This window comes from Alligator sinensis, unplaced genomic scaffold (assembly GCF_000455745.1).
Source record: "Alligator sinensis unplaced genomic scaffold, ASM45574v1 scaffold1543_1, whole genome shotgun sequence".
Classification (NCBI taxonomy): domain Eukaryota; kingdom Metazoa; phylum Chordata; order Crocodylia; family Alligatoridae; genus Alligator; species Alligator sinensis.
Window position 1 is genome coordinate 63,363 of NW_005843241.1, and position 14,879 is coordinate 78,241.

General features: G+C 46.2%; 1 protein-coding gene across 3 annotated transcripts in view; it reads left to right on the plus strand.

Annotated features, from left to right (window-relative positions):
- The first annotated feature begins 574 nt into the window (after positions 1 to 574).
- The window catches only part of RMC1 (regulator of MON1-CCZ1), a 31,527-nt gene continuing 17,222 nt past the window's right edge, over positions 575 to 14,879 (plus strand). Inside the window, exons 1-6 of one of the 3 annotated variants that reach the window (XM_025194547.1) lie at positions 575 to 745; positions 6,875 to 6,951; positions 8,964 to 9,048; positions 9,611 to 9,667; positions 10,878 to 10,964; positions 14,276 to 14,416. In XM_025194547.1, the coding sequence (XP_025050332.1) occupies positions 644 to 745; positions 6,875 to 6,951; positions 8,964 to 9,048; positions 9,611 to 9,667; positions 10,878 to 10,964; positions 14,276 to 14,416 (549 nt within the window). In that variant the 5' untranslated portion in view covers positions 575 to 643. Of the gene's footprint in view, positions 746 to 813; positions 1,027 to 6,874; positions 6,952 to 8,963; positions 9,049 to 9,610; positions 9,668 to 10,877; positions 10,965 to 14,275; positions 14,417 to 14,879 lie in introns of those variants that run through there. The other 2 variants (XM_006038071.2, XM_025194546.1) reach the window with 2 other exon arrangements.

The window sequence follows — 14,879 nt, forward strand, 5'->3', positions numbered from 1 at the left end:
GCACACAGTAGATCCTGGGTTGCTTTTAAATGCCAACGGTGATCTCCTACTTAAAAAGGTTGGCAGCCGCTGCTTTAGGGACTGGAGGCCCCTCTTGTAACTTGCACAAACCTGATCTATAGGTTGCTGGTTGTCCTTCCCCTCCCTCCTGTGTCGAAGCCTTCCCAGAGGCGGTAGGTGTTGGCTACAGCCAAGGCTGGGGGCTGACCGGGGTGTGCCCTGCTGCTGCTGGGCCCAAAGCCGGAGGTTCCTGCCTAGGGGGTCTTACCCCCTGCTCAGGCTCAAACCGGTCACCGTGCTGGGGTCGGGCGGGGCCGGACCCCCGCTGCAGGAGCCCGCGCGCCTCCGCCGCCCCTTCCCCGGCCCGGGCCGTATCCCGGAGTGGGCGGGGCCTCCCGTGAGCGCGGTTGCCATGGATACGCCCCCTCCCGGAGCCGCCCACCCTGCTACCGGGGGAGGAGCCGGCAGGACACGCGAGGGGCGGGGCCGGGGGCGTGGCTGTGGGGGCCCCTGTGCTCTAGCTGAGCGCCTTTAAGGCCCTGCGCCTTTAAGAGCCGGCGGCGCCGGGGTCACGTGAGAGTGTAAACAGGAAGCGGCGGCCGAGCCGAGCCGGGCCGGGCAGTGGTGTCGGGCTGCTGCCGCCATGAGCCACGAAGGCCGCTACCTGGCGCTGTGCGCGCGGCCCGTGCACTTCGAGAAGGCCAATGCCGTCAACTGCGTCTTCTTCGACGAGGCCAACAAGCAGGTGGGTGCGCCCCACCCCGCCCCCGGCTTCACTGAAAATCAAACCTTCCTCCCGCTTCCGCTCCAGTCCTGCCGCGGGCGGGGCTCGATCCCCTCCGCGGCCTCTAGCTGAGCGCGGCCGGCCCCTCTGCACCTGACCTCGCCCCAGGGCTTCCCTAGCGGGAAGAGACTCCTTTCCCTCCCGCGCGGACCGCTCCCGCTTCGTATCATCACGCTATGAAAAAAGACGCACGAAACGGCAGCGAGGCGTCCTGCTGGGCGGCCTGGCCTCTTCCGCCCAAAGTGAGTTGTCACCTGCCAGCCGGAGGGCGAGGCCCGCGCTGATCCGCACCGCCCGGGCCCCTGAGGCTGCGCGAAGGAGGTGCTGGGCTGGCAGTGCTGGCACCAGGGTTATTGGCTTGAGCCTGCCGGGTGGTGCCAGCATCCTTCTGCCCGTGACTGTCTCCGTGGCAGCGCAGTTATAGGGACATGAACTCATTCGGGCCGTCCAGACTGCATGTGCTTGACAAATCGTAGCAAACCGCATCAGTTTGAATGGCTGTGGCAACAAGTCTCTGGCTACACTTAGAGGATCTTGCTGCTTCAGTTATGGGGCTTGGGTAAAGCAGAAAAACCTCGATAAAGCTTGTGCTATTATGTCTGCCAGTGTTTGCTAAAATGTGCTCTTTCAGTTTTGCATGCCAGTTTGTCCAGTGTTTCAGAGGTGCGGTATTAATGCTGTTCGATCTTTTTTTTTCCTTTTGACATGAAGATCTTTTAAAAGATTTCTTTAAACTTGGGGAGTGATAAGTGGCCTTTTCGCATACCCTTTTGGATAGGGCTTCTGTCATGATCTAGGTCTTGTCTAGTGTTGAGGACAGCCCCCTGTCTTTCCTTAAGATCGCTTTGAATGCTAGCTTAGGTTCTTGGGTTGGTTTGTTTGTTTTTTTTAAGCTATAAAGTTAGACAAAGTGATTATTTTTAACACAATTGTCTTCCTCTAACTTCTGTTGAATATGATTACTCTTCAAGTAGGGCTTCCCAAACTTCCTCAGCATGGCCCCTTACTCCTAACGCACGGTCCCCCCCCCCCCCCCCCCACAACCCCCCCTGCTGATGTTGCCAGCCCATTTGGGGTCATGACCCACAGTTTGGGAACTGCTGTCTTAGAGATGTCTTAGATTCCAAATATGAATGGATACACACTTATCTTTGCCTGGCAGGGAGAAAACTAGTCTGTTGCTACTCGCAGCTTTTTCTTATGCACCTTTTCACACAGTGAAATTGATGAGGATGTTAGTTTTGAAATGGACTGTCCTCCTGTAGCTTCCTAAGCAGGCAAATAAAATTGTGAATACCAGTGGGGGACATACTGGAAGTGTTTTGAAGCAGGATGGCCCAGAAATTAAGAGGGATGACTACAGCTATGTGCTGAAGAAATATGCAAAAATCTCCTATTTTGGAGGAGTCAGCTGTGGAGGCTGTTTAGCAGCATGGAGAGTTGAATTCATGAACTGCCTAGTAGCCAAAGTCTGATCCTAATGGAAGAGACACCAAACATGATCCATGAATGGATTCTTGCTAAGAATCTCAGTGCCTTGTACCTACGCAGTAGCTGGGAGTGTCAGAGCAGTAGTTTGACTTTCTTTAACATGTCTGCAGCAAACACTTGCTTCTTGACTATTTAGATTATTTTAAATTATTAGAGTAGGTTAAGGCTTTAATAGACTGCATTTAGTTGAATCTAAGGCTTTGAATTTAAGATTCGGCCCCCCCCCTTCACCCCCCCCCCGCAAAGAAAGAAAAAAAATTTTCTGTATGAAGAAAACATATACATTTTTTACAACTTTCCATATATAGAATCTAATTATTGGAGCATCATCTAAATTTATCCCCCACCACTACTGCTGTGGCAAGAAAAACAATGGCAGGGGGGCAGGGGAGTCAGTTGGCCCTTTACCTCTTGCTACTTGTCCCCCTGCCCAGCTGCAGTGCCTGTGCTCCCAGGTATGTGTCGCACCACTCCACTTATCTCTCATTGGTGCGTGTCTACTTGTTCACCCTACGGTCCTTGCACACTCCCCTGCACCCTCTGGCTGGCTTCTCCTTTGCTGTCTGCCCCCACCACCCCATACTGCTTATCCTCCATTATGGCTTGAAGCCCTGTTCTAACCCCTGCTCAGTCAAGCAGCAGTGGTTGCATCAATGGCAGCTTTGATCTAGCCTTGGGACTGGGACCAAGTCAGAGCTGAGGCTGGAGCTGTTGCCACCACTGCTGTGCCACATGGCTGGGTGAAGGCTAGAACCAGAGCCAGGTAAGCATTAGTGGAGGGTGGGAGGGTTCAGGAGCTGCAGCTCTGCTTCAGAGCTTGGGTCAGGGTCAGAGCTAGAGCTGGAGTTGCAGCACCTGCCTGCCACCATGCATTGTGCTTGAATCCAAGATGAGGGGCTTTTTCTCCACATTGAATGGGGGCGGGCAGGACTAGTCTTGAATTTGATTAAATTTATTATGTTATATTATGGGAGGCATGGAATAAAAACAGGTAAAGTTGAATAAATTTGGAATAAAATGTATATGACTCTTGACAGATTGATAGATTGTAAGGCCAGACGGGACCTAGGAAGATCATCAGGTCCAGCTCCCCTGCACCAAGCAGGAAAGACAACTGGGGTCAAGTGACCCCAGCAAGGTGACCATCCAGTCTCCTGCAACTGGCTTCTGCACCTGCTCACTCCTAGTGTCCCCCAGCCCTGTGGTACAGGCAGGGGGCAGCACACAGCCCCAACCCCCTGCTTGCCAGCAAGGAAGAAGCTGGTGCTGAGCACAGGGAAAAGTGGCCCCTCACCTGCCCCACGGCCAGTGCTCCCTGCTGCAGGCGCTCGCAGCCCACACAGGGCTGTCTGGAGCAGGCACGGGCAGCCCCAGGTGGGCTGTGAGTGGCTGCAGCGCAGGGCACCAGCCATAGGGGGGGGTGAGGGGCTGCTGTTCCCCAGGCCCTTTTCCTCCCCCACCCCTTCCCCCTCTACCTGAGGTTCCAGCCGGGGCAGCCACGTGGTCCCGGGCCAGAAGCCCCTGCGGGGGCTCCTGGCTGGGGGGGCTGGGCCCACTGAGCTTCCCTTGGGTCCTACTGCACTTGGTTCCTGTCATTTTTGACAGGAACCAAGGGCAGATAAATAATTTTCTAAATTTTTTAGGGGCCCTGTGGGTTGAATAGAAGGGCCTCGTGGGCTGGATCCAGCCCACGGTCTGTATTTTGCCCACCCCTGATCTATAGACTATCTTCAAAAGTGATCACGCTCCCCCATAACTTGGTGTCATCCACAAACTTGACAGGTGAGCTCTTCACCCCCACATCCAAATCATTGATAAAGATGTTGAAAAGTACTGGACCAAGTACCGACCCCTGTGGGACACCACTGGCCATTCTCACCAGGACGAGACAGATCCGTTCATTAGGACTCTCTGGGTCCTATTCCATAGCCAGTTTCCCATCTACGTGACTGTCTTGGCGTTAAGCCCACAATCCTCCAATTTTCTCGCTAGGACATCGTGGAATACCAGATCAATAGCTTTTTCGAAGTCAAGGTATACAATGTCAACCTCTTTTCTCTTGTCCAGGTGGCAAGTTACCTGATCATAAAAGGAGATGAGGCTGGTAAGGCAAGACCTGCTTGCTACGCAGCTATGCTGGCTGTTGTTCAGAATCCTACCATCTGAAAGCTTATCACAGATAGCCTAACTTCTATCCCAGGGAAAATTCTGGAAAATTTCATCAAGGAGTTTAATTGCCCTGTAGTTACTGGGGTCTTCCCTCCTGCCCTTCTTGTGGTTGGGCACAACACTGACCGTCTTCCAGTCCTCGGGGACCTCTCCAGAGCACCACGAGTATTGGAAGAGTTTTGTCAGGGGTTCCACGATGACTTCGGCCAGCTCTTTCAGCTCTCTTGGATGGAGTTCATCTGGTCCTGCTGACTCATATATGTCTAATTTTTTTTAAATTAATCTCACACCAATTCTACAGCAATAGTAGGAAGGTGGTCATTCCTACCCTGCTCATTCTGCACCCTACCTGGCATGATGTTCCCCTTGGCCCGGTGAAATACCAAAGCAAAGTAGTCACTCAGATGTTACACTTAAGACATGATTAACTAGTTAATTGCGTCTTTAGTGAACTGGCCACACTCAGTTGATGGGACAATAAAATGGGTAATATGCCACGAAGTTGGTATTATTGCAGAATATGTGTAATAACTTTGTTGCTTGTTCTTATCACGTCTTTAATTGAATATGTGGCCAGTGCTTCCAGCCTCCAGAGCATGCTGGAGCCCTTCAACTCCTGTGTGCTTCAGAGGCTGGGAGCACCTGTTTTGCTGATTGGAGTTCCCAGGCAGGGGAGCCTTTGGCTCTGTGCTCCCCCAACTGTTGGGCACCCCCAGCTGAGCGAGCACTTCAGAGCCGAAGACTCCATGCACTATTGGGATTTCCAGCTGGTGGGAGTACATCAGAGCCAAAGGCTCCTTTCTGCTCCCCCAGTTGGGAGCTGTGATCAGCTGACCAAAGCTCCCAGCCTGGGCAGCACAGGGAACCAAGGTTGCTATTTGATCATGGGCTTCCCCTGCACGCTTATATGGTGTGATGGGATCTGATGCTGGATTGTACAGTCACGTCTCCTGCCATGCACACGCAGGATAGCAGGAAATGCAGTTGTTGGGATTGTGCATTAGCTGTCATTGCACCTTTGATTTAATGTCTGTCAGTGGCCTACGTATTATGGCCACTGTGTTCCACCAAGGAAACTAATTTGGTTATAATTCACACCTTTTGCTTTTTCTTTGAAAACCTTGGTTGGCACTCACTGTATCTAAAGCTTCAGTTTTTCTTGGAGCTTTTTTTCTAAATTCTTTCCATTTGTCCATTGTGGAGATCAGAGCTGCATACTATCGCAGTTATGGTCTTACCAAAGTGCAGGGTAACATCCTTTCTCTACTCCTTTAGGATATTCCTCTGTTGATGTAGCCAAGAATTGTACTGGCCCATGTACCTCCAGCATTACACTGGGGGGTCTTTGACATGTCCTAATCTGAGTTTCAGGAAGCAAAAATGCATTAATACCCTATGCCATATGGCTTTAATTGATGTAAAATGTGTTGCTGTTATCCACTCTATAACGGAAAGGCTTCAATTGCTTTTCTTTTAGCTCCATGTTTATTTTTATATTTTATAATTTCCCACTAAATTCTGCAGGCCTTAAAGGGAGAAGAATAACTGGGTGCTGCATGCGTGCTTTACTGTAGAGTAGATTAATTGGCTCTGTAGTAAACCATCACCTTCTACATGTGCGCCAGTATTAGGGCACAGTAAATTAATTATCTCCGCCATAAGATACTACTGTCAGGGACTGCACTATCTTACAGCGGAGTACTTGCATGCCCTGAAACCCATGTGTAGATGTTGACGGGTGCTGGCTGGGTCACAAGGATGCTGACGTGTGGGGGCTGCTTGCTGCCTAGCCCCGCACTATAACACCCTTGTGCCCTATCCAGCCACCCAACACTTGCCACCTACAGCGTGGGGCTGACCCCTTGGGCCTCTTACCAGCCCAGAGCTGCTCCACCCTGGCTCAAAGTGCTGCGGTCCGGAGTGCTGTAGACTCTGCACCCAGGAGTAATTTGTGCCAGAATTTATTGCTCTGACTTAATTGCATATGTAGATGCACCCACTGATTGTTGTTTGGAACTGACTGATGTTGAGATTTTTATTTTCACAGTACCAAGTTGATTTGGGCACTTCTGAAAGTCCTACCCTTAAATCTTTAAAGAGATGCTAAATTACTGGGATAAACTACATTTACCATTTGTAATTTTGGAGTCTTTTTGCCATGCTATTTCTTTGTTTGATGTTAAGCTGTCTGTCAAGATACGTCAATGAAAATAAGTTTGGTCTAAGCAAAATGTGAACTTGTACCTGTAGGGGAGATGAGCTAGTATGGTAATAGGAATTCAAAAGTATGTTGTTTAGCTTGCTGAACAGATTAAAACTATACTGGGTAGAAAACAAAATGTGTGGCATCACAGAAGTAGGGCTTGTAGTGACTGTGATGTTAAGAAATCCATGCCTTGAGCTGATTTTTTTTTGTTGCTTAATTGTTAGGTTTTTGCTGTTCGATCTGGTGGAGCCACAGGGGTGGTTGTTAAAGGCTTGGAGGACAAGAATCCCATTTCATTCAGGTATGTTCAGCAAGGTATTTTCACCTGTATTTTAAACCATTGTTAAGTATAACTTGATATTGTGCGGGCCGGCTCCCGATCCCAATCCCATCCTCGCCATGTGCAAGCTGGGCCCGTCTTTGCGCACGCGGACTGTGGCCAGCAGCCCGGGCACGCGGGGCCGAAGAAAACCGCGGGGCGGTATGGTACGCGCGAGCTAGAATCAGTTACGGAGGCGTAATGGTTGATTGAAAAGATTATTTACTTACACCCAAGGTGGTCGCGGTGTAGGCTGGACAGCTTTCCAGGCGCAGCTCCGCTTGAATCCTCGTTGGAGGACTCTGACAAACTCAGTTCTTTGACCCTGGAGTGGTTTAGGCTCCGCGGGTTTGGCAATTCTTTCCTCACGGAGTGGCTGAATCTCCGTGGGTTCTGTTCGGTTCCCAGGTCCCCCGGAGCTGTTAAGACTCTGTGGGTTCGAAAATTGGGTATATAGGATAGGGATACGTCTAGGATTGCGCTCGGTGACGGGGAGAGGCTAGAAGCTAAACGGACCTCCGTTGCCTGCTTAAGAAAGGTGCGTTGGGTCCGCAAGGGTCCACATCGCTTGGAGATCTTCACACAGCGCGAAGTCTCCTCCTCCTCCTGGCGAGTTCTGTATCTCTCCAGGTTTCCTCTCTCTCCGACTTGGGTGGAAACTACCCAAGCCTTTTGTACAGCTAGCAAGCCAATAGCTAGCCGCCACGTATGCCTACATTTAGAACCGGCCAATAATGTGGCACGAATCTAAATACAAATGGCGGGAACTCCTTTGCACCGTGCATCACTATGATGCAAAAGAAATGCACCATGCAAAGAAGGCTACAAACGGCTGGAAATACTCTTTTGCACGCGGGTTCTCCTATTGCAGCAGAAAACTCTACCGTGCAAAAAAGCTGCAATTTGGCGGGAACATAATTTAGCGGTGCCGAAGCGCACACAAACAAAAAACCACAACTTTGGGTTGTGACAGATATCACAGCTGTCTGTATTGTCTATCTCTTGCTTTTACTGAAACTTGCCACGTTAGGATATCACAACATCCATAAAAAAAAACTTGTGTTTCTTCCTAACGCACATTTTCAGGCAATAGTAAATGGAATCAGTAAACTTATGATGATAGTATATGTGTTTGGTAGGATGTCAGTTTGCTCTCTATGTGAGAGAACCCTGTGTAGCTGGCACAGAGTAACCCTAGTGCCCGAAATCCAAGGTGTGCTATCAGGGGAGTTGAATGTGTTTGTAAATTTCAGGAAATTCAGTTCTTGGTATACAGGAGTATTGGATTTGTAATCTGTATTTCACATTTGACTGGTTTTCCACTCCTGGCTGCTTTAAGCTGTTGGCATGTATTAAAACTAAATGCCTTGTGCACGCTGAGATTTTGCTGAATGTTAATTTAATGTGGTTAAAAATGCAACTTCCCTGGTGGGAATTGCCCTTTTGTGTAATTTCCAAGAATTCAGAGTGTTCTTATGCAAAAGTGGTTGGGTTCTTTCCAGTTAGGAAGTGTGTGTGTTTTAAGAACACAAAGGGACCTGTTGCATAATGTAAGTGGGAACCTGAGGACATACAGGGCCTAAATGATCTTCTTTTTCAGCTCTTAATGTAATTGAATTTCATGCTAACTGTACCATTACTGATTGCACAAAAAAACTGCATAACTCTATAGTTCCATTTCATAAAACAAGACTGAGCACTTTTTGTTTTGAAGATTATCGAATCTTGGGTTAGTTATAATCATTCACGCCACCATAATGTTTCTAATGCATTAATTAATTAATCAGAAATAAAGAGTTCCTGTTGCATTGGCATTTCATATTAGTTGAACTAGAAGTGTCTAGCCTTTTGTCTTTTGACCATGTATAGAAATAGGTTAGAGAATTGATTAGATTAGAATTTGGATTAGAGAACTAGTACCAGTCAGTCTCCTGTGACAAATTATGATTGCATTAGAAAAATGCCCTTCCATATTTTTTTTTTCTTTTTTTTAGGATGGAAGATAAAGGGGAAGTGAAATGCATCAAGTTTTCCTTGGGGAATAAGATCTTGGCTGTTCAGAGAACTTCAAAGAGTGTGGTAAGAAATTAGATTTAAGCATACAAGGAGCCTTAGAATTCTGGCACTTTGGGTCCCGAGTCACAGGCTTCTGTCATACCAGCTAAAGGAAGATTTTTCTGGCTAACAATAGCTCTCTGTATCTGCTTGGCAGCTAAGCCATCAGACATTAATATCGTGTCTTCAGCATGTACAAAAAGCTAGATTTGTTTTTTTGTAAAAACTGAATGATCTGCTTCGTGGGGGACTAACTCTCTTGTGTGAGTCTGACTGTTCTGAGCTGAAACTTGTTTCCTAGCCCTTCCAGAACTATTTTTTTTTTTTCTGGAGAAGGAATGATTCAGACATAAAAGTGTAAGTCCTTAAAAATGAAAATGATCACATGCACTAGCAGCTTCATAATGGGATTATTCCTCAAAGTGGAAAAGAGTGTGTGTGTGCGTGTGCGTGTGTGTGTTAAGCATACTGAATCCAGAGTAGGTAGAGCTGATTAATTTGAGCACAAAACAGGAGTTGAAACTATTGGATTAAGTTCAGCCTAATTTCTTATCTACCCTTTACCTTGCTTTTTTTTTTTTTCCAGGACTTCTTGAATTTTATTCCAGACAGCCCTCAGCTAGAATATACACAAGAATGCAAGGTATGTTGTTAATAAATTTCAAACTTGATTGGAGTAAATGAAGTGCTAATGCTAACTGATATTCTTGTTACTAAAACCACCAGTACAGTTCACATAAACAGACTAAAACACCTCCTCCAAATGCCCCATTTAACTAATGTTTAATGAATAGGTACCAGTGACTGACCACAGTCAAAATACAAGTTGGTAACCTTATATTGGCAATCCCTCAACCAATTTCCTGTTGCCCAAGGAAGACTGGAAACACTATATGAAAACAGCAGAGGCTGCCATAGAGGGGAGAGTGAATGCAGTTTCAGTAAGATGGCTAAAGAGTCATACCAGCACTGAATAGATTCACTCAGACTTTCTGTTTATGACCATCACAGTTGTTAGGGAAATTTAAGAATTACAAGTTTGAGCTAGATTATTTTCCATAAGCATTAATAAAATAATCATACTTCCAATAGTATCGTGGGTATGACATATGGATCCAGCTGTGCAAGGTACTGAGAACTTCCTGCAGTTTACTGAGCACTCTGTTTACACTGATGTCAGTGGGCACTCCCCACCTTGTAGTATGGGGGCCTTGTGTCAGAGTAATGCACCGTGGGAGACAACGGGCCTTTGTCACTCTCTTAACAGCTGGCTTACTTAAGAGGTTTATAAACTGTTGTGTATCTCTACACACCGTGAATGATTTATGTGGGCTGGCTGTGTCTGAACAGAGCTTGTTGGCACACATGCAGCCTAGCACTAGGGCAACTCTATAATTCTGTTTTGGGAGGTAGCATGTTCAGGGTGGGCACAGTGTATCCATATGGTGCTATAGACAGCTTTCCTGTTTTCTGGTAAGGGATTTGGGGCCTTATTCAATGCCCACTGAAGTTAATGGAAATCTTTTACATCCTTCAGCTTGAGTGCTGATGGTCTGTGGATTGAACTGTGTTGATATCCCAAACTGAGTTTAGTTGCATGTGCCAAAAAAAAATCCTGATTTGAAGATAGACTTATTCTTGGTAGCATCCAAAATTCATAATAGCAGGCTGCCTATTACTGATTCTTGTGCATCAGTAATTCAGGGTGTCTAGACAAGGCAATACCTATTGTCATCAGGTGAACAGCTAAGTTGCACTACATGAGATGCTAGTTAACAGAGTTTTTCATGAAGATGTTAATTTATGTGAATGCTAAATTTTTTCAACTAAATTTTGCTCATTTTTAATGAAAGACCAAGAATGCCAACATTTTGGGATTCTGCTGGACAAGTTCTACAGAAATTGTCTTCATAACAGATCAAGGAATTGAATTCTATCAGGTAATGCAGATAATTGTCTTGTGAAAAATGTGCACGTTTTAAATTTTAAAAATGTTAATTCTTTTGCTTAAAAAAGTTTCTGTCTTTTGTGGCTCTGAATGTCTCATCTGTACTCAGCTGGGCTAGAGACAACAGAATGAAGTTCAGTGTAGGCAAATGTAGCATGCTACATCTATCTAATATTATAAAAGCCTTAGTCTGTTCTGTCTGACTGTCCATAACACTTTATTCACACTCTGATTGGCTGACAGACAGCCAGTCAGTGCAAAGAAGTGTTCGGAGAGTAGGTGGTGCTGCAGCGGAGTGCCACCATAATGGTGGGAACACGGGATAGAGCAGGGGTGGGACGAAGCCAAAACAGCTGGCTTTAACCCCTTCACCCCCCCGCCCTGTTCCCCAGAGGCAGTGGCAATGGAGTGGACAGAATGGGGGAAGGGGGTTAGGGTTGGGGTTAGGGTGGCGACTTGCAGATAATGACCGTGGAGTGGAGTAGGGGGAGGCCACCAGAGCTGGCCTTGTCCCCACCCCCGCTTGCTCCTTGGAGGCCTCGGTGTGGGTGGGGGAGCAGGGTCAGGATGCTGCAGGGGGGTGACCTCACCCTGCCCCTCTCCTCTTCCATCGTCGCCACATGCAGGGCCCATGCGGTGGTGGTGGGGGGAGGAGCGGGCATGTCGTGGAGGTGGGGGGAGGGGAGGAGTGGGCCCGGGCCCGATGTGGGGGGAGGGGGAGAGGCAGAGGGGGGAACCTGAGCGGCGGGGTAGGAGTGGGGCTCTTCTTCCCTCCCTTGCATCCGCCCCGAGCCTGCTCCTCCTGTTCCCCTGCTGTCACCGTGTCAGCCCAGGTCTGCTGCTTTTCCCCACCCCCACTCCCTGCCTTACTGTGGCAGCTTGGCTTCTCCCCACCCTCAGGCCCAGTTCTCCCCCACGTCGGGCTCACGCCTGCTCCTCCCCTCCCCCACTGCTGCAGCAGGGAGGTGGGAGGAGCGGGCCTGGACCCCAAGCAGCAGAAGGGAAGCAAGCCCAGAGGGAGGTGCGGCACGGCACGGGGCTCCTTCCCTGCCTGCTCCTGTTCCACCCCACCCCACCCCCGGTCATTCTTGATGGGCCATTGGCTAGTATATGGAAGAATAACCCAATGCACAACTATAGAATGGAAGATAACTGACTGGGTAGCAGTCATTTTCTTTACCATACTAGCTGTTTACTGCACTATTTAGTTTTACTGCACTGAATAGCTGAGAAGAATCTGAGGATTTGGGTGGATCACACTCAGTGTGAGTCCGCAATGCAATGCTGCTGCAAAAACAAAATTATAATTTTGGACTGCATCAATAGGAGTATTAGGTATAGGATATGGGAGGTGATGGTGCTACTCTGCTCTTGGAACTTGTTAGATCTTGTGTGCAGTTCTGGGATCCATATTTTAAGAAAGATGTGTACAAGCTTTAGAGAGGCCAGAGATGGACCCCAACCAAACGGTAAAGGATTTGGAAGCAAACTGTATGAGGAAAGGTTGACAAAACTAGGTAGCTTTTAACTAGGAGAAAGGGAGGTTAAGGAAAGATGTGATAGCAGTTGTCAAAAACGAAAAGACTTTCATAAAGGAGAGGAAGAGTAACTTCTCCCAGGCTGTAGAGGCCACAATATAAAGCAATGGCTTTAAATTGTAAGAAAGTAGATTTAGATTAGATCTCAGGAACAACTTCCCTACTGTAATGCAGTGCAGTAGAGTGCTAGGGAAGTTGTGGAATCTTCCTTACTGGAGGTTTGCTGGAGGAGGCTGGATAACCATTGGTCATGGATGATATATGAATAACATCCCTGCATTAGTGCAGAGGGCTGTGCCCAGATTACCCTCAAGGTGCTTCCAAACCTATGATTTTTACCTGTTTTTAGTTTTACTAAAATAAAACAACTGGCAACCAAGAAGAAAAGGAAAACTTGTCTTGGACAAGTTACATTTTTGATTTTTAGAGAGTGGAAAGTGTAGTACTTGATTTTTAAAACAGGCAATTTACAGATAGCACACTTCAATGAGAGACTGAATTATACTGTAGTGTAGCTCTGGCTTTAATAAACGTGTTTAATGCAGGTATTCACTTGTATACAAAATAACAAACCTGGAATACTGAATGTAATGCAATATAAAGCAGTTAAAGTTGCATATTTAAGAGTGTGTTCATTGACTGTCTTCCATATATGCAGTCCAGGGGATTTAAAAAAGCAAGCAGGAAGCCATGCTTGAATACAAGGTTCTGCTCTTGTTTTGCATCTGTGCTTTTTTATTCTTTTTTCTAAAGAAAGGGTTATTTTCATTGATTAGCAATTAAATAGTTTTTATGCTACATTTCTAGTTAACTTTTGATAATTGGAGGGTGCAGAGGAATTTAAGCAGTCATATAATATAATATTCACTCATTCAGTTTCGTATTTGGTAGAAAATAATGATGCATTTCTCTTTTCAGTATTTTTTTTTCTCGTTTTGTATATTGTGTTGCACTTGGATGAAGATTAGAGTAAATTAAATTACACGAAGAGTATCTTATTTTAAAAAATGCAACTAACCTGGTGTAATAAATTGCTACTTGCTAAACAAAGAAAATTTAAAAAATGATTAATTGACTTCTAAAAAAAAAAGCATGTAGGCACCTCATAATATTCAAAACTCCCTTGTTACTTTGGAAGTCTTTTTGGACTAGCTTCATCCTTGGGGATCTCAAAACCCTTGAAAATCCAGCTCCACTTTCCTTTTGAGTTCTTTAGAAATTGGAATGCGGAATAGGCCTTTCTGTGTGTTAACTCCCCATCAGAGTTACACATTTCAACTAAGTCCAAAAGAAGAAAATATTCTGTCTGAATCTGCTAGCTTGAAGTTAAAGCAAAAGGAATTAAGGCAAAACCTTTTCTTTTCGTGTTTTGGCCCAACGGAAACTGAAAGGACTGGCATTTGAAGGGCGGTAAATACCAAAAATTTTCTCTTTTGTGGAGACTGAAACCAATTCATGTGACACACAATATTGCAAAACTTATTACAGCTTCAGAGACATAAGAAGTTGTGTGTCTCCTGATCCTGTATTTAATTTAAATTACAGGATAGTTCACTGATACAAAAGAGGCTTTAAAATAATAGTAATAATAATTCATTACGTTTAGGTCTCAACATAAATTGTGAAATGTTTCTTTGTTTTTTTAATCAAAACTCCAGTATTTTAGAACTGTTCTTTTTATCTGCCTGGAATTAACACTTATCCAAGAGGGGCTGCCAGATGTTATCATGCTATTAATGATCATAATATTTCTTTCTGTTTCTAGGTATTGCCAGAGAAACGAAGTCTAAAACTCCTGAAGAGTCAAAATATTAATGTCAACTGGTATATGTATTGTCCTGAGAGTTCCGTCATTCTGCTATCAACCACAGTCCTTGGCAATGTCCTCCAGCCATTCTATTTCAAGGTAAAAGATACAATCCCAATTGTGAATACTGTTTGACCTACTAGGCTTTTCATGTAATTCTCTTTTATCCCTCACCCCTTATCTTGTTTTTCCTTTGCTTTGCATAATGCATTCAGTCCCTTCCTCTCTCAAAAAAAATCAAACAGTGGGGAGGGGGTGGGGTCGGACTATAAACCAGTTTTCCTTTTCCTTCCGGACCTACAGGAGAGGGGGAGTTCTGTTTTATAATATTGAAGGAGTTGCTCCAGTGCTAGATAGGAAAGCTATCATGGGGTAAGCGACCCAGATTTAACCTGGGGAGTTGACAGAAGGTGAATGTGACCAAACCAAATCAGTACTACGCATTTTGGTGGTCTGATGATGGTGAGAGGATTACTGTTTTTTCAGATAGTTTCTTTTAAACAAGACAGAAATCTGCTCCCAGCAACAATTAAAAAAGCTGTGAAGGGCAAAGACACCCTTC